The sequence below is a fragment of the Tachyglossus aculeatus genome, chromosome 22, assembly GCF_015852505.1.
Source record: "Tachyglossus aculeatus isolate mTacAcu1 chromosome 22, mTacAcu1.pri, whole genome shotgun sequence".
In the NCBI taxonomy this organism is placed as follows: Eukaryota; Metazoa; Chordata; class Mammalia; order Monotremata; family Tachyglossidae; genus Tachyglossus; species Tachyglossus aculeatus.
Window position 1 is genome coordinate 45,087,637 of NC_052087.1, and position 27,779 is coordinate 45,115,415.

Below are 27,779 nucleotides of genomic sequence, written 5' to 3' on the forward strand. Positions count from 1 at the left end.
GGGTATTTAGGAAGGGATCTCAGGGAAAAAGCAGGAAGCTACAGGCTAAATATCTTGACCTTAGCAGTAGGAGACAAACTGAGAATTCTAATAAGGGCAGTTCAGGGGAACACCTGGACTGTTATTTAATTAAGGCTCACAGCATGCGGCCATAAAACAGATATCTGGCATCAGAAATTATTCCAAGATTTAACATCATGAGCCGACAAGCCAAAGTCCATATAAAAATCCACAGCCTCAGCATTCGGGTTATGGGAGTCTAATCCAGCTATAATGCATGGAGTCAAGGACTGAGACAAAAGAAAGTTTTTCAAAAATACCACGTACAAAATGGTTTGACAATACCAGTGGGCACAATGTAGAGCTAATAGGGTCCATCTGTTGACACCAACCTCGATTGACAAGCAGAAATAGAAAGCCCTGAAAATCCTAAATAGGAAGAAAGGATATCACTAATAAAGTGGTACCCATATCTGAACTTGATTCCCTCAGTGGCTGGAGGAATAAAACAGTAAGCTGCAGCTCTTTGCTACTGGTAACAGAAATATTTGGTGACTATTAAGCCAAAATAAAGGGGTAATAATTGGACAGACTAAGATCATTAATCATCCATAAGAGTATGAGGAAAACTAGACTTGAGAAATCTCTACAGTAGCAGGAGAAGCAGAGAAGACTAGCGCAGTGAGTCAGCGGCACTGGAAATGAGCAGCTCTGAGTGCTAATTTCTGACCTACTGCTCACTTGCCACCTGGCTATCTGGAAGCCCCAAAACTTCTCCGGACACATCCCTGCAGGATGGACAAAGCTACATAACCATTTAAGGGGTCTGCTGTGTGGACAAATTGATAAATAACTGAAGAGAACATCAGAAATGTAAACTACCACATACATGCCCCAGGTCACAGCCTGGGATCATTAAATCCACTTTCCCTGCCTGCCAGGGAAGGGGAGAAAATGCTAGATCAGCAGTCTGTCCCTCCTTCATGCTCATGAGAACACATAACTGCCCCCTCCTCGTTAGTAAGCTCAAACCCCCACAGACCTGCTACTATAGCACACCGTTCTCAGAATCCCTGAGAGGCTGAAAGTGCAGGGATATTTTGTACGGCATACTAGCAACAGAAACAGAAAAAGCAACTCTTCCCTCTCATGACATCAGGTGGTTAAACCCTGAACAGGAAATGTGTGGGGGGAATGTAACTTAATCTGGGTTCCAAGAGAAGCTGCTAAAACATATTAGATGAGCAATGGAAGGAAATTGAGATAAGATTTGTTCTGCTAATACATCAGAGAAGGAAGGGTTGCCATTCAGAAAGTGCCCACACTCCCCTAGATGACCACCTATGCATAGCCCAATATTTTCTACAGGCTTCTAAGGGATGGTCATGCCTGTTACCCCTGAGTGACTACTCTGCGGCTGCTGTTTGCAAGTGAGGGTTGGGTGGTGAATTTTACCTTCTCATTTACAGGCAAGAAAGTCACTAAAGTATAATCAGATGAGAGCAATAAAATACACTGACCTGGATTTGTTGCTGCAGGAGATTGATTTTGTGCTGCTGTTGCAGGAGTTGCTGCTGTTGTCTTGCAATCTATAAAAATAAAGTTGCATTAATAATGATGGCATTTGTTAAGCGCTTACTATGTGCAAAGCACTGTTCTAAGCATTAGGGTGGTTACAAGGTGATCAGGTTGTCCCACAGGGGGCTCACAGTCTTAATCCCCATTTTCCAGATGAGGTAACTGAGGCCCAGAGAAGTGAAGTGACTTGCCCAAAGTCACACAGCTGACAATTGGTGGAGCCGGGATTTGAACCCATGAACTCTGACTCCAAAGCCCGTGCATTAAGTTCAAGTAGAAGCCTGAAACCTTCAGCTTCACCTCAGCTAGATTTTGTGGTAATTAGAAAGACACATTTGCACCTCTTTGTTTTGAGGGTCCCAAAAACCTAGAGACGAGAGGCAGACCACAGTGATTCCTCGCTTCCCTTACTTGACAAATCAGAAAAGTGATGGGTTGAGGGAGAGGGCAAATATTAACTGGTATTGCATCCGTGGGAACCCATAAATCACTACTTGCAGATGATTTCCCATTGCAGGCACATTCTCTCCACATACGCTGAGAAGCAGCATGGCTTAGAGTGAAGACCATAGGCCTGGAAGTCAGGTTACCTGGCTTCTAATCTCAGTTCCACCACTTGCCTGCTGTGTGATCTTGGTCAAGTCACTCCACTGTACCTCAGTTTTCTCAACTGCAAAATGGGGATTCAATACCTGTTTGAATCCTCCTACCTTCTTAGACTGTGGGTCAATCAATCAATCAATCAATCAATTGTATTTATTGAGCGCTTACTGTGTGCAGAGCACTGTACTAAGCGCTTGGGAAGTACAAGTTGGCAACATATAGAGACAGTCCCTACCCAACAGTGGGCTCACAGTCTAGAAGGGGGAGACAGAGAACGAAACAAAACATATTAACAAAATAAAATAAATAGAATAGATATGTACAAGTAAAATAGAGTAATAAATATGAACAAACATATGTACATATATACAGGTGCTGTGGGGAAGGGAAGGAGGTAAGGTGGGGGGGATGGAGGGGGGGAGGGGGAGAGGAAGGAGGGGGCTCAGTCTGGGAAGGCCTCCTGGAGGAGGTAGGGCCTTGAAGGGAGGAAGAGAGCTAGCTTGGCGGATGGGCAGAGGGAGGGCATTCCAGGCTCGGGGCAGGACGTGGGCTGGGGGTCAATGGCGGGACAGGCGAGAACAAGGCACGGTGAGGAAATTAGCGGCAGAGGAACGGAGGGTGCGGGCTGGGCTGTAGAAGGAGAGAAGGGAGGTGAGGTAGGAGGGGGCGAGGTGATGGAGAGCCTTGAAGCCGAGGGTGAGGAGTTTCTGCCTGATGCGTAGGTTGATTGGTAGCCACTGGAGATTTTTGAGGAGGGGAGTAACGTGTCCAGAGAGTTTCTGGACAAAGACAATCCGGGCAACGGTGTGAAGTATGGATTGAAGTGGGGAGAGACAAGAGGATGGGAGATCAGAGAGGAGGCTGTCCCTTGTGGGACAGGGACAGTGTCCAAACTGATGAACTTGTATCTACCCAGCACTTAGAACAGTGCTTGACACATAGTAAGTACTTGACAAATACCATGGAAAAAAAAAAGTAGGCTTGTAAATTTGAAAGGACCAGAATCTGAGTTCTGACTTGGATGGTCCGGGGCCATTAGAGCCAAAATACTAGATTACATAACAGAAATTACTTTAGGTGGGAAAGACGATGTACTTCTCTAAGCAGAAGTCAGGAGTCAGTGAGCTCCGTATTACAAAGCCAGCTGTGCTATAATCATGCTACAGTGATACTATATGATTTAGAAATGCAGTCATTTCTGTTAATTGAGCTTTTGAAGAGCTGCATGTTATGAGAAAATTATGTTTAAGGGGAATTCATGGGTTGGGGGTTAGAGGGTTTGAAGATGATACCATAACTGCCATTTTTCAATTCAAAATCTTACCTCCACGTTATGTCCAGCACTATTAGAATGCATTATACCTTTGCCGCTCATTAGAATTTCACTTGAACAGTGAAATAACATAAAATAATAACATAACATAAATAGTCCTCTAGACTATAAATTCTCTGTGGGCAGGGAATGTATGTGTTATATTGTTAGATTGGCCTGGCCCAAGGGCTTAGTAAGGTGCTCTGCATGCAATAGGTGCTCAATAAATACTATTGACTGACTGATTGGAGCAGGCACTATAAAGTTGCAAAAAAACTAAAGTAACACAAAATCCTTCTTCAGTACAGTAAGGTAGAGGCAGTAGCTGGGACAGCATCATTTCTCAAACTGCACCAAAAACATGTACCCAAATGCTTCTTTCTACACCAAATCTACCTGCCCCAACTTGTGGGTCACTTTCTACCAAAACAGACTTGGGTTGTGGAAAGAACATTTGCTAATTCTTCCACTGTGCAATATCCAAATGATCAGGTAACCAAGGCATTTGTTGGAACAAAACTGACGGGGCACTGAATTTTCAGCCTGTCCCAGTATAAAGTCTTCAGAAGAACTGAAGTATAAACAAAATTAGCAGTTTGGATACCAAAAAAGCAGCACTGAAACAGTTTTCAGCTCTTCTTTTTTGCATGAACTGTATTTAATTTATTGAAGTACAATAAATCTCTATTTTAAGGTCTATTTGGGTCCTCAGTTTTTAAGCTTTACTAATAAAGCCGTTTTCACACATTCTGTGCTGTACTGTTTCAAGACAACAGGACCACATAAACAGCCTCACACAGCAGGTGTTTAGTAAATACTATTACTACTACTAGTAAATATTCTTTCTCCTCCTTTCAAAAGTAAATCCCAATCTTATATCTTCCTACTATGCAGACTGTGAGCCTCATGTGGGAAAGGAGCTGTGTTCAACTTGATTAACTTTTATCTACCCCAGTGCTTAGAACAGTGCTTAGTACATAGTAAGCACTTAACAAATACCATTATTAATATCTTCTTCCAGGGCCAGGAATGGAATCCTTACCATTTCAACAGTCCAAACCAAGGCTGAATTTTCTCCTTAGGAGACAAATGAATTTTCCAGTGAAGGTGGTGATTGGTAGGGAATGTACTCCCTTGACTGTTGGGAAGTTCAGCTCTAAATGCTGGAAAAATTTTAATGATAAGAGCAAGCTCACTGCCGGGTCAGTAGTCATATAGATAAGCAAACCTCATCTATGATAGCTACCATTATAATAATGGTGGTTTACGTCCACCGCTTATTATATGCCAAGCACTGCACTAAGCACTGGGGTAGAAACCAGATAATGAGGTACCACAGGGGGCTTCCAGTTTAAGTAAGCGGGAGAACAAGAAGTGAATCACCATTTTGCAGTTTAAGGAACTGAGGTCCAGAGAAGTTAACTGACTTCCCCAAGATCACACAACAGGTCCATGGTGGAGCCGAGATTAGAAACCAGGTCCTCTGACTCCCAGGCCCAGGCTACCAGGCCCGAGAAGCAGTGTGGCTCAGTGGAAAGAGCACGGGATTGGGAGTCAGAGGATGTGGGTTCTAATTCCGGCCCTGCCACCTGTCTGCTGTGTGGCCTTGGGCAAGCCACTTAACTTCTCTGTGCCTCAGTTAACTCATCTGTAATATGGGGATTAAGACCGTGAGCCCCACGTGGGACAACCTGCTTACCTTGTATCCACCCCAGTGCTTAGAACAGTGCTTGGCACATAATAAGTGCTTAATAAATACCGTACTTATTATTATTAATTTTCCACTAGACCACAATGCTTCTCTTACATTACCATATCTCTCATTACATGGGCTCTGCAGTAAACAGTGTTTCTATTTTCTTTATCTTAGCTTACAAAATTAAGCTAACAAAAATTCTAGAATGGACAATCCCTTAGTACAAAAGTCCCGGGCTAGGGGAGCTGGAAGAGAAGAAGAGTCCCTCAGCTTCCCGCTAAGCTCCTTCAGCCTTACTGGTCTTGCAGTATTAACCGTGGCCAAATCAAATCAGCTTCACAATGAGGCAACGGTTGTTTGGTCTGCTCCCTTTGATTTCAGTGGCTCCTCAGTCCGGCACTGCAAACTGCATAAAAACTGCTGGGGCTGGAGGAATCAGCAAGTGGATTCAAGGGCTGATCCTCCACAGGCTGATGGAGGAGTGGAGAGGGTATATTTTAAGCTTGTGGGCACAGCCAGCTTTATTTGCCAGAGTTCCAATCACTGGTGCGTACTGGAGTCTGCAGCTCTAGGCATGAAACTGTGGTCTCTGAATATTCATTTCCTGCTTGGAAACCAATGAAACACCACGAGGCATCTAATATTGATGGTGCTTCCTAAATGATAAAGTGCTTCCCAGAAATGCATCCAAAACACCACAGTGCAATTACCATCATCCACTCTAGATGTATAGGCTTGACACAGTGAAGTATGGTACATAAGCACCATGTGGCTCAAATTCTGAATTTTATTTGTCTATCGGTTGAGCTACATGCTCGCTTCATTGAGCATGACAACCTAGTTTTAAGTGTCATTTAATTTTCATTTTGAAATATAATTACAAAGTGTTCACTGTAAGATATCACTCGTCTGCAAATGTGTCAAGATTAATTTGTGCTAGCTTATTCACAAGTGTCAATAGTTAATTACTGTGTCATCTCTGGATGGCTAAATGACATTCTAACTTCTGATTTTTTACAGTGTTCCTTTATGTTATTTTCCATTAGGGGCTGAGTCCATATTCCTACATGTGGGCAAATATTCAAGCACATAAAATACCACACGTCACAACTCATTAAAGTCAACAGAGCATATATTGCTCTATATACCCCTATAAAATACATTTAACTGAAAAGATAATTCCAGTAATAATGTCAGATTCTTAAAAACTGCCCATTAATTTGGGTCTGTCTGATCTAATACCTTAGAGACCCCGCAATAGGATTATTTTTGCGAGATTACTGCACTCTAATGAGACAAGCAAGGCACTTGGGTTAGTGACTGCCTTAAAAATATATGATTCACCACCTTCCATCTGCAGATGCCTGAAACTTTACTCTTTTCCTCACCTGACTATCTCATAGCCCCAAAGACCTTTTACCTGGAGTGAGAAAATACTGGGAAACTACTCCCTCCAAACTTGGCTAAAAGATAGGATGGGAATAAATACACACAGTTCAGAGTGGAGAAGAGTAAATACTGGGGTCCCACTATCAGTTCTAGGACTGGTTTTGCTTAATAATTTCATAAATGATCTAGAAAATGAGAAATGAGAGCGCCACGTTTTCAGAGAACACATATTCTTTAGAAGCAGTGTGGTCCAGTGGAGAGAGCACAAGCATGGGAGTCAGAAGAACCTGGGTTCTAATCCCATCTCCGCCACTTGTCTACTCTGTGACGTTGGACAAGTCACTTCACTTCTCTGGTCCTCAGTTACCTCAACTGTGAAACAGGGATTAAGATGTGAGCCACATTACTCACCGTGCCTCGTTCTCGCCTGTCCCACCGTCGACCCCCGGCCCACGTCCTTCCCCTGGCCTGGAATGACTTCCCTCTGCACATCCACCAAGCTAGTTCTCTTCCTCCCTTCAAAGCCCTACTGAGAGCTCACCTCCTCCAAGAGGCCTTCCCAGACTGAGCCCCTTCCTTCCTCTCCCCCTCGTCCCCCTCTCCATCCCCCCCATCTTACCTCCTTCCCTTCCCCACAGCACCTGTATATATGTATATATGTTTGTACATATTTATTACTCTATTTATTTATTTATTTTACTTGTACATATCTATTCTATTTATTTTATTTTGTTAGTATGTTTGGTTTTGTTCTCTGTCTCCCCCTTTTAGACTGTGAGCCCACTGTTGGGTAGGGACTGTCTCTATATGTTGCCAATTTGTACTTCCCAAGCACTTAGTACAGTGCTCTGCACATAGTAAGCGCTCAATAAATACGACTGATTGATTGATTGATTGACTGTGTCTGATGTATATTTGAAAAATTTAGTCTGGAAAAACTTCACTAAACCAACCTCAAAATAAACCTTGACAGTCTTGTTACTCCCATGGTGTCTGGCAATTTTACAAGTAAGTTTTATTAGCTGATTTACCCTTTTGGGGTCCTTTGCCTGATAACCATATATACAAATACTGGCCCCTACCAAAATTATGAACCCCAAAGACAACATTAGCTAAGGTGAAAGTTGTTCCCAACACTGATTCTTAATATTTTTAATGGTATCTGTTAGGTGCCTACTATATACCAGGCACTGCACTGAGCACCAGGATATGCACAATCTATTCAGGTTGGACAAAGTCCATGTCCCACACGGGTCTCACAGTCCTAATCCCCATTTTTCAGATGGGGTGAATGAGGCTCAGAGAATTATTTAAGTGAGTTGCCCAAGGTCAGACAGCAGACAAGTGGCACTGCCAGAATTCAAACCCAGGTCCTGCTGATTCCCAATATTAAATGCCTTCAATATCATCCCTTTGTCTCCATCTTGCTGAAAAGCCCAGGTCCATGAATGCATCATGCTTGAGGTGGGTAAGTGGCTATTGTTTTGGGAAGGAAGCCCATTAACCAACACCGTGGGGTGATCGACACTATTCTGAATTCTGAACACCCTGCATGAGGTGCTTTATCAGGCTTCTTCCTTGGAGTCTCACCTGTTCTTGTTGTTGACGAGCAAGGTCCATTTGCTGCCGCTGTTTCTCAATTTGTGAAGCTGCCAGCTTTTTCTGTTCATCGTGAGCAGCTAGGAGCTGCTCCCGCAGACCAATCAGCTGGGTGATCATGGTGGAGAGCTGGCGCTCCTTTTCTGCCAGGCTCTCAGGGGTTCCTGAAGGGGAGAAATGACATTTTACCCATTTCAGCGAAATCATAACAAACGGATAGGGCCCGTATCTAAAACAGGGCTAAGCACCAAAATGTTCTCTCCAAACAGCCGGCTGGTCAGTCTATTTTGTTAAGGAAAATCCTAACATATGGGGCAAGAGGCAAGGGTGGTTATCGCACCTGGAAAAGGGATGAGAAGGAAGTCTTGTATTAGTCTCACAAGTGTGATGAACTTTCCCATAGATATTGGCCATTTCGCTTCCCCTTTTCACATAGCAAAATACCAAAGAACCGTTCAAAGGACGGGCTGTCAATATTTAATAAACATTAAAGTGTGCTGTGTAGAGTTAGCATTTTCCTCATGCCCTAACACAAACTAGGGCAGAAAGCTAAGCGGATCAGTAACCGACACTAAAATGCCAGGAAACGTGGGACAGAACGAGTCTTAAGAGAACAGAAAACCCCACTTCGAGAGAAAAAACAGCCCATCGGTGAAAATAGCCTAGAACTCAGAGAGATTCGACAGTGTCTTCTTTGGAGGCAACAGTGTTGCTTTGTCGGGGGGGGGCGGGGGGGGGACTCTCACCCCTTTCTCGCTTGTCATTCTTCATAGGAAAAAACATACTTGAGGTTGAAAAGGTTATGCATAAGGATGTGCTGTTTAATGAATATGATGTGACAGAATACTTGTGGCACACACTAATGCTGTCGTACAGTCTTTTTATGGGTAAATTGCACGGCTCTCCTAAGTAAAGGGTACAGAACCCTTTTGTGAATCTAAATTAGAGTGTTTTACTGTGGCACAAGATAAGAATTTCAACCTACTGTACTTGAGCCACACAGGTTTCATTATGAAGGAACGATCTATGATTTGAAAGCTTTTCAGAAAGAAGCTACCAGCTGTCAGTGGGAACAAAGATAGTCTTTTTTGTGGGAGGGGTGACTCAAGCATCCTGATGAAATTTTTTTTTCTGTTTGCTAATGCAAAGGCAGCAACTGGTCTGGAGGGGATCTGACAATACTGAGGTCTGTAGTATGGCCTAGTGGAAAGAGCACAGGGAACCTGAGGACCTGGGTTCTAATTCCAGCTCCGCCACACGCCTGTTGTGAGACATTAAGCAAGTCACTTCTCTGTGCCTCAGTTACCTCATCTGTAAAATGGGGCATCAATGTGGCTCAGGGGAAAGAGCCCGGGCTTTGGAGTCAGTGGTCATGCGTTCAAATCCCGGCTCCGCCAATTGTCAGCTGTGTGACTTTGGGCAAGTCACTTAACTTCTCTGGGCCTCAGTTCCCTCATCAGTAAAATGGGGACTGACTGTGAGCCCCCCGGGGGTCAATCTGATCACCTTGTAACCTCCCCAGTGCTTCGAACAGTGCAATGCACATAGTAAGCGCTTAATAAATGCCATCATTTATTTTATTTTTACTTAAACTGTGAGCCCATGTAGGGCCTGATCATCTTGTATCTACCCCAAAACTTAGTACAGTACTTCATTTAGAGTAAGCTCTTAACAAATACGACAATCATCATTATCGGAAAATTGTTCCAGCTAGAAGCTAGAGCACTGTCCTCTCTAAAAGGTGTCGGTGAACATTCAATTACCCTAAAGACATCATCTTCAGGCAAGTCTTAGCGGCTTTCCATCAAGATTCTTATTAAGAGCAAGAGGCATGGTTAGATTACACAAACTTTTGTAAGTGCTACCAAGAAACAATTGTGCTTTAGCACCAAGAAAGCCTCTAGGATGTTTTTCCCTATTGACTAAGAAAGGGGAAGAGACTGGTGTTCTAATCCAGAGCATACGAAGACGAGGGTCCCCTAGGCTGATATGAGAATCAGTCCTAGCGTGCAAGATTCCCCAACAGGGACCATTGGCTTTGTGATGATTTCCCCTCCTACCTTTCCTTGCTAATGTCCTACGACAACCCAGCTGCATGCACTTCGTCCCTCTAAAGCCTACCTCCTCGCTGAACCTTGATCTCGTCCCCCTCGCTGCCGACCTTTCACTCACATCCTCCGTCCAACCTGGAACTCCCTCTCCATATCCGTCAGACCACCACTCTCCCCATCCTCAAAACCCTATTAAGGGTTATAGCTCCTAGAAGCTTTCCCTTACTAACCTGTCATTTCCCCACCCCATCCCCCTTGCCTACACATCCTCTATGTACTTGGATGTGCAACCCTTAAGCATTTTGATACTCGCCCAACAGAGCCCCACAGCACTTATTCATTCAATAATATTTATTGAGCACTTACTGTGTGCAGAGCACTTTACTAAGCACTTGGGAGAGCATAATACAACAATAAACAGACACATTCTCTGCCCACAATCAGCTTACATTCTGGGGGGAGGGAGGGAAGACAGACATTAATATAAATAAATTACAGATATGTACACAAGAATATCCCAATACTCTGCTGCTTCCCCTATTTATAATGTATTTCAGAGTCTGTCCATGCACTGGATTGTAAATTTCTTGAGGGCAGGGATTGTGCCCATCAACACCCCTGTACTGTGCTCTGCCCACGATAAATGTTCAATATATGCCATTGACTGATTTTCTTTACAAAAATGGACAGGCTCAAAGGGCATTTGGGCATCTGATGGGCATCTAGTAGAGACAGGAGGGAGGAGGAAAGGCAACAGCAGCTACTAGCTAAGGCTCTCCAATTTCTGCTCAACACCCTCCCCCCAGAAATGGTTCCAATCTCTTGAAGTCCTGCCTTCATGGGTCCTGTCTCAGAGGAAACACCATTCATTCATTCAATCGTATTTATTGAGCGCTTACTGTGTGCAGAGCCCAGTACAAAGGGCTTGGTCCCTACCCAACAACGGGTTCACAATCTAGAAGACGGGCTCACACAGAGTGGTCTGATATCATGAGAATTTTTCTGGCCTACTACAGTGCAGTAGTTCAACTCTCCCATGAGTTTTGGCCTGCCCCTCTCTTTCCTCAGTCCGCCAAATGAAGCAAGCCCTAATGAGGTTTCTTATAAAAACACAAGCAATGTCATCCCTGGCTGAGAACCATGGCCACCCAATCTGGTATTCTGTGCCCAGATGAACTGTCAAATTGTGGTCCTCCTTGATATCTGCAGTTTGGCTTCTGCCCCCTCCACTTCATAGAAATGGCCCTCTATGGTCACCAATGACCAACCACCCTCTTGCCAAATTCATTTCAACCTAATCCCCCTCGACCTCTCAGCTGCCTTCAACACTGTCCCACCTCCTTCTCTAACCTTGGCTTCACTGATATTCTCCTCTCCTGATTCTCCTCTTATCTCTCTGATGGCTCCTTCTCAGTTTCTTTGGCAAGCTCCTCCTCTACCTCCCCCCTCTATCTGTGAAGGTCCCTCAGAGGTTAGTTCTGGATCCCCCTCTATTCTCCATCTGCACCCACTCTCTGCAGAACTCATTCGCTCTTACATTTTCAGCTGCTATGTCTAAGCGGATGATTCTCTCCTCTGCAGTCTCACATTTCCTCTTGACTCCAGGACATCTCTACTTGGATGCCACACCAACACCTCAAACTTAACATGTCCAAACCAGAACTCCTCATCTTCCACCTAAACACTGTCCTCTCTATCACTGTAGACAACACTATTATTCTCCCAGACTCACAGGCCCTTATCCTTGGTAATATCCTTGACTCATCTCTCTAATTCAACCCATACAATGTCATAAAATTTTGTCACTTTTATTTTCACAACATCTCTAAAATCTTCCTTTTACTCTCCATCCAAACTGCTATCATGCTGATCCAAGTACTCTTCATTTCCCACCTTGACAACTGCATCAGCTGCCTCACTGTCCTCTCTTTATCCTATCTCTTCCCTCTTAAGTCCATGCTTCACTCTGCTGCTTGGGTCATTTTTCTGAAAAACCATTCAGTCCACATCTTCCCACTCCAATGGTTGCCCATCTTCTCCTGCCTCAAACAGAAACTCCATACTATTGGCACTCAATCAGCTCTCCCCTTCCTATCTTACCTTGCCAATTTCATACCACAACCCAGCCTGCACACTACACTTCTCCAACATCAACCTTGATCTGTACCGTGATCTCGTCTATCCTGCCACCAACCCCTTATAAAGTCCTCCTTCTGGCATGGAACTCCCTCACCTACATATCTGAAAGTCTACTACTCTCCCCACCTTCAAAGCCCTCCAAAAATCACAAATCTGCTAAGAGGCCTTCCCAGACCCAGCCCTTCATTTCCCCTATCCGTTCTCCCCTCTGCATAAACTATGAATTTGGCCGTGCTCCCCTAAACCACTTTGATATTCACCCCAGCTCTGCAATGCTGATGTAAATATTCTTCTACTCTACTATTTCCCCTATCCCCAATCTTGTTTAATGTCTGTCTCCCCTTGTGGATTTTAAGCTCCTTGTGGGCAGCATTTGTGTCTACTAATTTTGTTATATTGTACTTTCCCAAGCACATAGTACAATGCTTTGCACACAATAAATGCTCAATAAATATGAGTGATTGATTGATCTTAATGACTTGGGGTTTACCACTTTACAATAAGGATGCACTACCATCATACAGTCTAATTTCTCACCCTCTGAATGCCTTATTTTCCCTTTATAGAGTGTTCTCCCCTTCCAAGGCTACTGATATTTTCAGCCTGCACGACTTCTTATGATAAAATCCACTTCTTATCCAACTACTGCTTGAAGACACATTTCTTCAGGCTTCAGTGGGTGTCCCCTTGTCCTGTTGTTGTGGAATTTGAAGAACAACAATTCCAAACTGGTTCCGTCCACGCTTTTCATGATTTTACAGACTTCAATCAGGTCCCCTCTCAGCTTTCATCTTTCTAGCCTGAAGAGTGCTAATCATTTCTGTCTCTCCTTTTACAGAAGTTTCTTCGCCCCATCCTAATCATTTTGACTGCCCTTCTCTTTATCTCCTGACCATTCTGTAGACAGCAGACTAGCAGTGCAGAAAAAAATGAAAGGTTGCACTTTAAACATTTACTGGGACATTTATATGTTTTACAATTTATATTTTCAGATAGGCAAATTATTTGAAGTACCACTCAGAACTTACTACTGTCATTGAGACTTAAACCAAAAGCACAGAAGAAAAAAGAAACAAGAGAAAAAATGAAGTGTTTAATGATGGATTTGACCTATGGAATATGGCTGCTACTATTCTGAAAGTCAATTTTTTTTTCCACAGGGCTCTTTAAATATATTTCCTTTCGGGGTGGGGGGGGAATCCAGTTGTTTTTGAGAGAAGGGGAAGGATTATCTAGGACAGAAGTCCCACAGCAAGGGTAAATTCATGTGCAACTTAATGTTGTCTCTTGGGCTACAAATCTGTAGACTATTTTACCAGTTTAGAATATTTTACATCCCCCAAGATTTTCTTGATTTCCATTTTGTCACCTACTTACCCAACAACTATGAGTTCTGTAATATTTAAAAGTGGTGGTGTTGAATTTTCAGTTCTAATTAACCCCAACACCAGATGCATTTTCAGCTAAAAACATCTGAGCAATCACTTTTCCAATCAATCATATTTATTGAGTGCTTATTTTATGTTGAGCACTGGGGAAAGAGCTTGGGCCTGGGAGCCAGGGGACCTGGGTTCTAATCCCAGCTTTTTCACGTGCCTGCTATGTGACCATGGGCAATTCACTTAATTTCTCTGTGCCTCAGTTAGCTGATCCATAAAAGAGTGATTAAGATTATGAACCCCATGTGGGACATGGACCGTGTCCAATCTAATTAGCCTGTACCTACCCCAGTGATCGGTACGGTGCCTGGCACACAGTAAGCACTTACCAATACTATGTAAAAAAAAAAAAAACAAACAACATTTGGGCTGTATAACACAACAGAGTTGGTAGATACACTCCCTGCCCAAGGAGCTGACAGTCTAAAGGAGGAGATAGGCATGAGAAGCAGGATGGCTTAGTGGAAACAGCACGGGCTTGGGAGTCAGAGGATATGGGTTCTAATCCCAGCTCCTCCCACTTGTCTGCTGCGTGACCTTGGGCAAACCACTTAACTTCTCTGGGCCTCAATTACCACATCTGTAAAGTGGGGATTAAGACTGTGAGCCCCATGTGGGGCAACCTGATTACCCTGTATCTATCCCAGTACTTAGAATAGTGCTTGGCACATAGTAAGCAATTAACAAATACCATCATTACTATTATTATTATTATTAACATTAATTAATTACAGATATATAAGTGCTATGCATTGTCTTGTGTTGGAGAGACATGTTTTTCACTCAAAGGTATTTTTCAAGTCCTTACTGTGTGCAGAGCATTGTACTAAGTGCTTGAGAGAGTACAACAGAGTTGGTAGCCACTTTCTCTGCCCATATCAGGCTATTGTAAACTGAGTGAGGGCAGGGATCGTATCTGCTACCTTTAGTGTACTCTCCCAAGTGCTTAGCACAATATTCTCCACCCAGTAGGTGTTCAATCGATACTACTGATTGATCAAAAAATTCCATTCAACATGCCTAAATTCAGAGGTGCCACCAAAGCTACAATCATTGCAAAACCAAGGGTACTTTTGCGTTTCTTCCTTGATTTTCAATCAATTGTATTTTATTGGGCACTTACTGTGCATAGAGCTCTGTACTAAGAGTGTGGGAGAGTACGATATGACAGAGTTAATAATAATGATGGCATTCGTTAAGCACTTACTATGTGCAAAGCACTGTTCTAAGCGCTAGGGAGGATACAAGGTGATCAGGTTGTCCCACCTGGGGCTCACAGTCTTCATCCCCACTTTACAGATGAGGGAACTGAAGCACAGAGAAGTTAAGTGACTTCCCCAAAGTCACACAGCTGACAATTGGTGGAGCCAGGATTTGAACCCATGACCTCTGACTCCCAAGCCCTTCCTCGTTCCACTGTGCCACAGTGGTAGAGATGTTCCCTGCCCGCAACACGCTTACTGTACAAAACAAAATGTAGTCAGTGGGTGCCAGAGCAACCTAAATGGTATATTTTTCCTGAGTATGTACATAGGGAAGGAGAAAAATCCACCTGAAATACTATAACAGCTGATGGTGACTGAGATTGTCAGTTCTCCAGGAAGGCAGCGAACCTGCCCAGACCAAAAGAGATCATCAGTAGCTGGATGTCATCATCTGTTTCCCTTCCAAGAAACTGCAAACCACAATACCTTGAAAGCATTCTCAGCAAATAGCCTATTCTGATTGCGAGATGAAAAATGAGATGTTTCCATAAACTATAAAAAAACTAAAAAAAGGCAATGAGGAAACCCACCACACCCAAAAATTGTGCCTCTTTTCATCTGGCACAGCATAGTATGTGTCTAACATGCTCATCTCTAAACTCTACCCATAATATTTTCTAACTCCAAAGAGGGGCTGCCTTTTTTTTATTATTATTTTCCAAGGGGTCGGCTTTATCCCCAAGCCACATCTGTCTTGAGTTTCTCTCGGATCTGTCAGGTGGATCAGTGCTCCCCAGGGCCTGCTCCAGCTGAAGTATTTTAATTTGACTAAACACCTGATTTATTTTATCTCTCCGATGAGAAAGGCAGTTTGTCTTAATAGAGCCTGTCAGCCCACAGTCCCATTCACAGCAATTTACAGGCAGCCAGGGATGCTGCAAGAGAAGAGTGCTGTGATTCTGTATTTTATCCTCCTCCAGAAAGCACCTAAAAGCAGCTATTCACTGCTACTGCATGTGGCATTTTAGACCTGAATTAGCTTTTTATTCAAGTAACTACACTTGTTGTGAATAGCTTATCTGTAAAATTGCTACATTCACTACTGATTTTATTAACCTTTGGCTCTATCACAAAATGGTCTTCAGTTAGGAAAGACCTTTAAAATTGACACATTTTTCTTAGGGGCCTTTATTTCAGTGACTTGGGATTGACTGAATTTGATCCATTGAATCCTTTACCAGTTGCACTTCAATTTTTAGCCTCAATAGGAAGTCAACAGTACATAAATGAGGAGATGGGAAAAATGTAAATACAGCACTAATTTCCCCCCTGTCGAAAGTTTTAAAATAACATTTCAGTTAGAAAAAATCAGTCCCCTAGTCCCCCTGGGCATAATTTTAATAGTCTGAAAAAAGTAACCAAATTGCACAGCAATTTTATTTGGCAAATTTTAGCTATCCGGTACGTTCCTCCTTGAACACAGGTAACAAAATGGATAGGGAAGCAGCATGGCTCAGTGGAAAGGGCACAGGTTTTGGAGTCAGAGGTCATGGGTTCAAATCCCAGATCTGCCAATTGTCAGCTGTGTGACTTTGGGCAAGTCACTTAACTTCTCTGGGCCTCAGTTCCCTCATCTGTAAAATGGGGATGAAGACTGTGAGCCCCTCGTGGGACAACCTGATCACCTTGTAAACTCCCCAGTGCTTAGAACAGTGCTTTGCACATAGCAAGCACTTAGTAAATGCCATCATTATTACTGTTATTATAAAAATGTATTAGTTTTCCCCAAACTGGTAATATTTATAATAATAATAATAATGATGGCATTTATTAAGTGCTATGTGCAAAGCACTGTTCTAAGCGCTGGGGAGGTTACAAGGAGATCAGGTTGTCCCACGGGGGGCTCACAGTCTTCATCCCCATTTTACAGATGAGGTAACTGAGGCACAGAGAAGTTAAGTGACTTGCCCAAAGTCACACAGCTGGCAATTGGCAGAGCTGGAATTCGCACCCATGGCCCCTGACTCCAAAGCCCAGGCTCTTTCCACTGAGCCATGCTGCTTCCCCAGTATACTAGGTTTCTTATAAACAGGTGTGCTGAAAGGTTTTTAAAAGTTTTTTTTTTCTACTAGCTTCCCAAATTCACTACTGAAATGATCCAACTGAGGAGACGCCTGCATGAAATGTGAAGTGTTTTAAATGCAGTGGTCAAAATGGGGCTGGGGTTTGGGATGTAACCAAAGATCTTAGATCTGGAACCTGCAGCAGCAGCAACCAATGCGCCAAGCAGTTGACTAGTTCGAGATTCACTCACTCTCTCGACCCTTCCACTTATCTCAGAGGAAATCTCCAAACCAACACTTCTTCAGAATCGTTCCAATAAAAACTGTTGCCTGATAGTACCACACTTTGGTTGCCAAGTACTAGCTATGTGGAGGAGCAAGAAATGCTGCTTGAAGGAGCAACGTGGCTTAGTGGAAAAAAATGGACCGAGGTGTCAGAGAACTGAGTTCTAATCCTGGATCTGCCACTTACCGGCTGCGTGGCCTTGAGCAAAGTCACTAAACTTCTTTGAGCTCAGTTTACTCGCCTGTAAAACAGTGATTCAATACCTCCCTCCTACTTAGACTATGAGCCAGAGGTGGCACAAGGATTGTGTCTGACCTGATTATCTTGTATCTACCCTAGTGCTTCGTCCTGTGCTTGACACATAAGGGCTTAATAAATGCCACAATCATTATTGTGCAGAAAGAGTCACAATACTGACATCCTCTTCATCATTGTATTTAATGAGCACCTTCTATATTCAGAGCACTGAATTAGACATTTGGAAGTGGGAAATAAAAACAGAAATTCTATTTTCAATAAAACTAAAAATTCTCATTAGATGATAAGCTTCTCTAGGGCAGGGACTGTGCCCTCGAGAAGCTTACCATCCAATGAGAATACCATATTTTACCTACTCAAACCAACAATAAACTGCCTCTGAAAAGTTGTTCCAAGGCATTTAAAATAAACATGACGACTACTCTAATGAACTCATCAGGATTTACAATGAAATCATCAGAAGCCTAGTAGACTAAAAAGCATATAAAGGAAAGAAAAAGCAGATTTTCCAACATTAATCTCCAAGGGATTACAGCATGTAACAATAATTCCAAAGCATCACAATTGATGAAACAACTAATACTGCAAAAGGATTCCAAATAAAGCTATGATGGTTTCATTATTGGAGAAAAGCCTTTATGAACGAGTTTCCTGGCCAATTCTAATTTTGGGATGGACACTGAAAAAAAGTCAAAATACGATTCTAGTTTGTAAAAGAAAGGAGTATTTGATGCTTGCTGACCAGAGATAACCTGGAAAAGCTGTTCTGTTGAATAAGGCAGACTGCACATGTATCAGACAGTTTGTGATGTCTTCACTTAGCCTACCTTCTCCAAGTAACATTTGCCTTTCTTTGCTCTGCCATAAAATGAAACAACAAAAGTCCACAAAAATAAATGTAAAGTAGAAGAGAGCAACAATCTAATGGAATTAATTTCCTCTGAGGAGAAAAGTGATTCTGTGGTGACTCCCAGAAAGAGGAGCCCCTTTCCTGGGCCCTGAACATTGAATTTGAGTTCTGAATCCAAAAGCAATTTAAAAGGCTTTCTACTCTAAACGGCCCCAAATGCATCATAAAGATAAAGGATTCCTGTACAAAACATCCACAAAGCTGCTATTATCTTATCAGTCTTTGGTTACCACAGCTGAACTAATATGACTAAGTTCTCAATGAGTTTTTTCAAAAACCCAAAATACTGGAATTCCTTTGTTTCCCATCAGTCAGCCATTGTTGCTACTCCCATATGTTACTGTCCAGTCCTTAGTCAATAAAAGACTTTATAAATGCCACAATTGTACCCTGGAGGATCCAATTATGGATTGTTTCACCAGCAAACATGCCTATTGGTTGAAAACACTTGGGCTGCCTCTTAACTGAAGGTGGGAGAGTTTTCTTCTTAAAATGAAAATAACTTTAAGTGTCTCAAATTCCACAAAGTTCAATCAAGATGAGGGTCCCCACACCCTCTTTATACCCATTAATTTGAGCTAAATTGTCTCATCAAAATAATGCATTTTTATCTCCCTTTTTTATTTCACTTTCCTCCCTTCCCCTATGAAAAAAAAAAAACAAACCTGGCTCAAATAAAGGCTATTCATGCTATGAACTAGAGGGCTTTACTGAGAAGTTATGGAATTCAGCCATCCACCCTATCCCATGTGCCCAATTCTACATCTGGACTTTCAGCACATTTTGGGGAAGGAGCACAAAAGGGAAATGAGGAATCTCAGAATTCAAACTTTCCAAAGCTTTTGGTCCAAATGAGTTGAAGACAGGAAGGAATATCACCAACCATATTTGTTATTGGATCAAATACCTATTTCCCAGTGTGGTTCTCTTGATTAATACCATTCAGTCCCCACCACCTCTCGAGGTAAAAGACACTGCAGATTCAAACAGGAAGAGTTTCTCTGATTTACGTGTAAGTGTGCACGTGAGTGTGTGTGTGTGTACTTTGGTAGGGGCAGCAGGGGCAGGGGGGCGGGTGGAGAGATGAGACTGATGCTTCAGACCTTTTCTGTTTTGAAAAATACCCACGGTAGAGTTCACCTATCATGATTTAAAAATGCTTTGAGTGTGAACTGGGATAGCAATTTACTTTCCTTGAAAAGTTAATGAGAATATCACCCAAATCTCGTAGAAGAGGAAACTGAGGCAGGGAAATTAAAAGACCTGTCCAAAGCTGTAGCAGGTTTACACCTGAGTTATCACTGAGGTCTTTGATTGTGCTTATTCAATTAAGCCTCCTTTTTCCTAGACAAAAACGCAGGAAACATTCAGGCTACATTTTCCAGTATGCCATATACAATATTTATACAATATACATATACAATATTTATAACACCTATTAAATGCCTGATAAACAGAGGCAGATAAAAAGAATCAAATATTTACACACTTAAAGCACACAAAGCATTATGTGGTTACCCAAAGGCAATCACTGCTTACAGGTAGGTATTTTCAGATGTAAGCTAAAAGGAAATTCCTGAAACAGTAACCTAGGAGGGGTGACTGACAGGGTTTCAAAAACCCTCCAACCAAGTTAGGCTTTAGGACAGCTGTCCACACAGAAACACTTTGCAGTGTGGATATTAAATAACTTGATTATAGAGAAGCAGCATGGCATGGTGGATAGAACACGGGCCTGGGAGTCAGAAGGTCATGCATTCTAATCCCGGCTCTACCACTTGTCTGTTGTGTGACCTTGGGCAAGTCACTTTAATTTTCTGGGCCCCAGTTACCGCATCTGTAAAACGGGGATTGAGACTGAGCCCCACATGAGACAGGAACTGTGTCCAATCTGATTTGCTTGAACGAGTTGTCTACACTCGCCGCCTAGAATTCCTCAACAACTCTCTCCTCGACCCCCTCCAGTCTGGCTTCCGTCCCCTACATCCCACGGAAACTGCCCTCTCAAAGGTCACCAATGACCTCCTGCTTGCCAAATCCATGGCTCATACTCTGTCCTAATCCTCCTCAACCTCTCAGCTGCCTTTGACACTGTGGACCACCCCCTTCTCCTCAACACGCTATCTGACCTTGGCTTCACAGACTCTGTCCTCTCCTGGTTCTCCTCTTACCTCTCCGGTCGTTCATTCTCAGTCTCTTTTGCAGGCTCCTCCTCCCCCTCTCATCCTCTTACTGTGGGGGTTCCCCAAGGATCAGTGCTTGGTCCCCTTCTGTTCTCGATCTACACGCACTCCCTTGGTGACCTCATTCGCTCCCACCGCTTCAACTATCATCTCTACGTTGATGACACCCAGATCTACATCTCTGCCCCTGCTCTCTACCCCTCTCTCCAGGCTCGCATCTCCTCCTGCCTTCAGGACATCTCCATTTGGATGTCTGCCCGCCACCTAAAGCTCAACATGTCGAAGACTGAACTCCTTGTCTTCCCTCCCAAACCTTGCCCTCTCCCTGACTTTCCCATCTCTGTTGACGGCACTACCATCCTTCCCGTCTCACAAGCCCGCAACCTTGGTGTCATCCTCGACTCCGCTCTCTCATTCACCCCTCACATCTGAGCCGTGACCAAAACCTGCCGGTCTCAGCTCCACAACATTGCCAAGATCCGCCCTTTCCTCTCCATCCCAACTGCTACCCTGCTCATTCAAGCTCTCATCCTATCCCGTCTGGACTACTGCATCAGCCTTCTCTCTGATCTCCCATCCTCGTGTCTCTCTCCACTTCAATCCATACTTCATGCTGCTGCCCGGATTATCTTTGTCCAGAAATGCTCTGGGCATATTACTCCCCTCCTCAAAAATCTCCAGTGGCTACCAATCAATCTGTGCACCAGGCAGAAACTCCTCACCCTGGGCTTCAAGGCTCTCCATCACCTCGCCCCCTCCTACCTCACCTCCCTTCTCTCCTTCTACAGCCCACCCTGCACCCTCCGCTCCTCCGCCGCTAATCTCCTCACCGTACCTCACTCTCGCCTGTCCCGCCATCGACCCCCGGCCCATATCATCCCCCGGGCCTGGAATGCCCTCCCTCTGCCCATTCGCCAAGCTAGCTCTCTTCCTCCCTTCAAGGCCCTGCTGAGAGCTCACCTCCTCCAGGAGGCCTTTCCAGACTGAGCCCCTTCCTTCCTCTCCCCCTCGTCCCTCTCTCCATCCCCCCCATCTTACCTCATTCCCTTCCCCACAGCACCTGTATATATGTATGTTTGTACATATTTATTACTCTATTTATTTATTTATTTTATTTGTACATATCTATTCTATTTATTTTATTTTGTTAGTATGTTTGGTTTATTCTCTGTCTCCCCCTTTTAGACTGTGAGCCCACTGTTGGGTAGGGACTGTCTCTATATGTTGCCAATTTGTACTTCCCAAGCGCTTAGTACAGTGCTCTGCACATAGTAAGCGCTCAATAAATACGATTGATGATGATGATCACCCCAGCACTTAGTAGAGTGCCTGGCACATAGTAAGCACTTAACAAATACCATAATTATTATCATTATAACTTTTCTAGGAAAGCCTTTAAAATTACTATTTAGACCTCTCTGTCCACCCCTAATCTGTAGATATTCAGGATATGCCCTCACAATTTCAATAATTTCTCGGTCAATTAATCTTTCTCTCAATTAATCCTCACCCTCATATCTCCCTCTCTCTCTCTCTCTCTCTCTCTCTCTCTCTCTCTCTCACACACACACACACACACACACACACACACACACACACACACACACACACACACACACACACACACACACACACACACACACACACCCAATAAATGATCCTAGAAATATTCAGGCACTGCAAGTTGCTTTTGTCAAAGACTATCAACACAATAATTATTAAGTGCATTCAGAAAGTTAAAAAAATGATAAACATGAAATCTGCCATAAATGTGCATAATTTCTCAATATCAAACAGTAAATTAAGAAATATGACAGCTAGATGCTTTTGCTTGGAATTCACAATTTTCTCTGGTTTACAAAAATTACCTCATTCCACTAGACTGTAAGCACCGTGATGGCAGGGATCGTATTTGCCTGTTCTATGGTACTGCACTCTCCCAAGCGCTTAGCAAAGTGCTCTGCCCATAGTAAGCATTCAATAAATACCAGTGATTGATTCCTGAATATTGCTCTAACGTTTCATGGAGCAAAAAACACTCAAAATATTGGTTGTGTGTGTAATTTTCCTCAATTCTGGACACCAAATGCTATGCAAGGTCTTAAACCCCTCTCCCCCTCGTCCCCCTCTCCATCTCCCCCATCTTTCCTCCTTCCCTTCCCCACAGCACCTGTATATATGTATATATGTTTGTACATATTTATTACTCTATTTATTTATTTATTTATTTATTTATCTTACTTGTACATATCTATTCTATTTATTTTATTTTGTTAGTATGTTTGGTTTTGTTCTCTGTCTCCCCCTTCTAGACTGTGAGCCCGCTGTTGGGGAGGGACTGTCTCTATGTGTTGCCAACTTGATTGATTGATTGTTTGATTGATTAAACGAAGCTGCGTGATTTGAGGAATTGAAATGCTCACCTATATTCTCAGTAAATGAAAACAATGCTAGTGAACTTTGAAATGAGTGTCTGTACTTTCATTACAGTACCTATTCAGGGAACGTGTCTGTTCACTGTTATATTGTACTCTCCCAAGCACTTAGTACAATGCTCTGTATACAGTAAGCTCTCAATAAATATGATTGACAGCCTGAATCTACTGTTTGCTAGAAAAGGATGATTAAACTTAAGTATCTGGCCATCTAGGTTGTGATTTTTTTGGCAATGTGCTAAAAACCTATTCTGACCAACTAATAAGGGGTGCGTGTGGGTTTCTAAACCTCGGTGCTGATAATCTGATCAGATGCTAGATCAATCAATAGCATTTACTCAGCACCTCCAGGGTATGGAGAGTACAAGAGAATTAATAAACATGATCTCTGTCACTCAGGAAGCTAATAATCTGGGAGGAGGAGCCAAATACTGACAAATAGGAGAAGCAGCGTGGCTCAATGGAAAGAGCCCGGGCTTTGGAGTCAGAGGTCATGGGTTCAAATCCCAGCTCCGCCAGCTGTCAGCTGTGTGACTTTGGGCAAGTCACTTCACTTCTCTGTGCCTCAGTTACCTCATCTGTAAAATGGGGATTAAAACTGTGAGCCCCCTGTGGGACAACCTGATCACCTTGTAACCTCCCCAGCGCTTAGAACAGTGCTTTGCACATAGTAAGCGCTTAACAAATGCCATCATCATCAAATACTGACATGATTTACTAATTTACAGTCTTACCCACCACATGCAGAGATCATATGTGTAAATGGACAGTTTACATTGATGAAAGTGCTCTAATTTTAATATAAGGAGAAGCAGCATTGTCTGGTGGATAGAGCACGGGTCTAGGAGTCAGAAGGACCTGTGTTCTAATTCTGACTCTGCCACTTGCCGGCTTTGTGAACTGGGGCAAGTCATTTCACTTCTCTGTGCCTCAGTTACCTCATCTGTAAAGTGGGGATGAAGACTGTGAGTCCCATGTAGGATATGGGATGTGTCCAACCTAATTAGCTTGTATCTATCACTGAGCCTAGAACAGTGCCTGGAACATAATAAGCGCTTACAAATACCTAAAAAAATTAAAAATAATAATTATGATGGTTCTTTCAGAGCTGAATTTGTATAAAAAGCATTGTATTATCCTCACTTTTAGGTCTAGCAACGGTATTGTGCAATAGTTGTTTGCATTTAGATAGATCTTGCCTAGGTAGAATGTAACCAACGAATTAAGAAAATTTTTTTTTCCCTAAAGTAGCAGGCTTTCAGAGGTGTTCTTAGTGCCTTTTGCACCAAGAGTAATTAATGAGTTCCAAAAGGAGTAATGTTTCTGTCCGTATTAGAGAACTCATTGCTAAACCTGGGTCCCCTAAAATTACAAGCGAGGTTGCTGGGGGTTTTCTGTTGTTTTTATCATGCTAAGGTGAAATCAGATCAGAATATCAAAATTGGTTTCTGGACCTTTTCCAAAATAAACCAATACAGAATAGGCCAGAAAGTGTACACCTTTGATCTGATTTAGCCTTGACATCCTCACCTTCATCTTCTGCAGGGCAATAGCTCTGTAAATGGACGATGTTCATTGACAGACACAGCCACCGACTTCACTATAAATCAAGTAACACAAGGAAATGTAGCCATTCAGAAACTAGGGATAAGCTGGAGTGATGTTAAACTTTGTGAGTCATTCAACAAGCTTTTATGGAGAGGCCAGAGGGCACACAGTACTGTAAAAACCCCAACTCTTCCCACATTCATCTTCCTCCTAAAAATCCTAACTCCTTCGAGGTTTTTTTTTATGGTATTTATTAAGCACTTACTCTGTGTCAAATACTGTTCTAAGCACTGTGGAAGATACCAGTTAATTAGCTTTACCTGATTAATTTCCCAACATGTTGAACCTTCCCAGACTGAGCCCCCTTTTTCCTCGCCTCACCCCCATCCCCCACACCTTACCTCCTTTCCCTCCCCACAGCACCTGTATATATTTGTACAGATTTATTACTCTATTTTACTTGTACATATTTACTATTCTATTTATTTTATTAATGATGTACATTTAGCTTTAATTCTATTTGTTCTGACAACTTGACACCTGTCCACATGTTTTGTTTGGTTGTCTGTCTCCCCCTTCTAGACTGTGAGCCCGTTGTTGAGTAGGGACCTTCTCTATATGTTGCCAACTTGTACTTCCCAAGTGCTTAGTACAGTGCTCTGCACACAGTAAGTGCTCAATAAATACGATTGAATGAATGAATGAATATCGTCCCATCAGCCAATTAGTGATAACAATAATTGTGGTATTTGTTAAGCAATTACTATGTGCCAGCACTGTACTAAGCACTGGGATAGAAACAAGGCAATTGGGTTGGACACAGTCCCTATCTGACATGAGGCTCACAAATCCCCATTTTACAGATGAGGTAACTAGGCACACAAAAGTGAAGCCAGTAGGAAGAGAGAAGCTGATCTCCCTTTCATGCTTCCGTTTTGGTTGCACCTTCTGCTCCATTAGATTATAAACTCCTAAAGGGCATGGACCACATTTTTTGCTTTGATTGTGCTCTCGCAAGTACCTTAGCATGGTGCTCTGCACAATGTAGCTGCTCAATAAACACTGTTAAAAGAATTGCATTCATTCAATCATATTTATTGAGCGCTTACTGTGTGCAGAGCGCTGTACTAAGCACTTGGAAAGTACAATTCAGCAACAAAGAGTGACAAGCCCTGCCCACAACAGGCTCACGGTCTAGAATGGGGGAGATAGACATCAAAACAAGTAAACAGGCATCAATAGCATCAATATAAATAGAATTATAGATCTACAGACATCAAAACAAGTAAACAGGAATTAATATAAATAAATAGAATTATAGACATGAGTGCTGTGGGGCGGGGAGGGAGGGTAGAGGAAAGGGAGAGATTCGGGGTGATAGGGAGCGGAAGGGGTGCTGAGGAAAAGGGGAGAAGCAGTGTGGCTTAGTGGAAAGATCACAGGCTTGAGAGTCAGAGGTAGTGGGTTCTAATCCCGGCTCCGCCACTTGTCAGCTATGTGACTTTGGGCAAGTCACTTAATTTCCCTGTGCCTCAGTTATCTCATCTGTAAAATGGGTATTAAGACTGTAAGCCCCATGTGGGACAACCTGATTACCTTCTATCTCCCTCAGCACTTAGAACAGTGCTTGACACATAGTAATTGCTTAACAAATACTATCAAAAAACAAAAAAGGGGGGCTTAGTCTTGGAAGGCCTCCTGGAGGATGTGAGCCTTCAGTAGGGCTTTGAAGGGGGAAAGTGTGATTGTTTGGCAGATTTGAGGAGGGAGGGAATTCCAGGCCAGAGGTAGGACAAGGGCAGGGGTCGACAGCAGGACAGGTGAGAACGAGGTCCAGTGAGGAGGTTAGTGGCAGAGGAGCAGAGTGTGTGGGCTGGGTTGGAAAAGGAGAGAAGGGAGGTGAGGTAGGAGGTGGGGAGGTGACGTAGAGCTTTGAAGCCAATAAAGAATGGACCATCATGGTCTTCTTGATGCCTTTGTTCTAAGATAGTCCCTTCATCTCTTTCTTCTTCAACATGTCAACTAATACTGTTGTATTATACTCTTCCAAGTGCTTAGTACAGTATTCTGCACATAGAAAGCACTTCATTCATTCATTCATTCATTCAATCGTATTTACTGAGTGCTCACTTTGTGCAAAGCACTGTACTAAGTGGGGGAATACAACATAACCATGAACAGACACATTCCTGCCCAAGGTGAGCTCAATAAATACCACCAAATGAATTTCTAATTGTGGAAAGCTTGACCAACTTGTTCCCATTAAAAGTGAGGTTAGAGAAGAAGAATCAGTGCTCTACATTCAAAAACAAGTCCCGAATTTAAAATAAAAGCAGTACTATACCTGAGTACCAATTTCATCAAATATTTTGAAGAGTAGTATCTGATTGAATATTTATAGAAACATTAAATCTATTTTTCATGAAAAGTTATTCCCAATTTCCCTAATTTTAAGGTCATTCTGCTTGTTCTTTTTTTAGACGACATACTCTTGCATTTCTACTGAGCAACTAATTGAACCACTCAAAAATGCCTAAGAATAAATCTTTAGAGTATTAAAATATATAAAATTTGCAACATTATCTAAGCATAAATTTCAATTTTGGTATTAATTACATGTTCATCTTTCATATGTTGAAAATACAAACATGTAAATCAACGAAAAACGTATATTTGCCTCTGAAGATTTTATGGCCTCTGGTTGTAAGTAATGAAGAAATAATGAAGTTTCTTACAAAGTGAAAATATCAGAATTTAGGGTCTTGCAGTAGATCCCAAAGTTGAAACTTCCCATTTGAGTTTAGAAGCAGTGTGGCCTAGTGGGTAGAGAATGAGCCTGGGAGTCAGAAGGACTGGTTTCTAATCCCAGCTCTGCCACTTGTCTGCTGTGGGACCTTGGGCAAGTCACTTAAACTTCTCTGTGCCTCTGTTCCCTCATCTGTAAAATGGGGATTGAGACTGTGAGCCCCACATGGGGCAAGGGACTGTGTCCAACATGATTTGCTTGTATCCACCCCAGAGCTTAGTAAAATGCCTGGCCCATAGTAAGCACTTAACAAATACCACAATTATTATTTTTATTAAT

General features: G+C 42.8%; 1 protein-coding gene across 1 annotated transcript in view; it reads right to left on the bottom strand.

The window, feature by feature from the left end:
* Positions 1-27,779, bottom strand: part of SOX6 (SRY-box transcription factor 6) — a 379,449-nt gene that overhangs the window by 219,138 nt on the left and 132,532 nt on the right. The window contains exons 5-6 of the mRNA XM_038764241.1: positions 8,169-8,341; positions 1,521-1,589 (exon numbers count right to left, since the gene is read on the bottom strand). Of these exons, the coding sequence (XP_038620169.1) occupies positions 1,521-1,589; positions 8,169-8,341 (242 nt within the window). The remainder of the gene's footprint in view (positions 1-1,520; positions 1,590-8,168; positions 8,342-27,779) is intronic.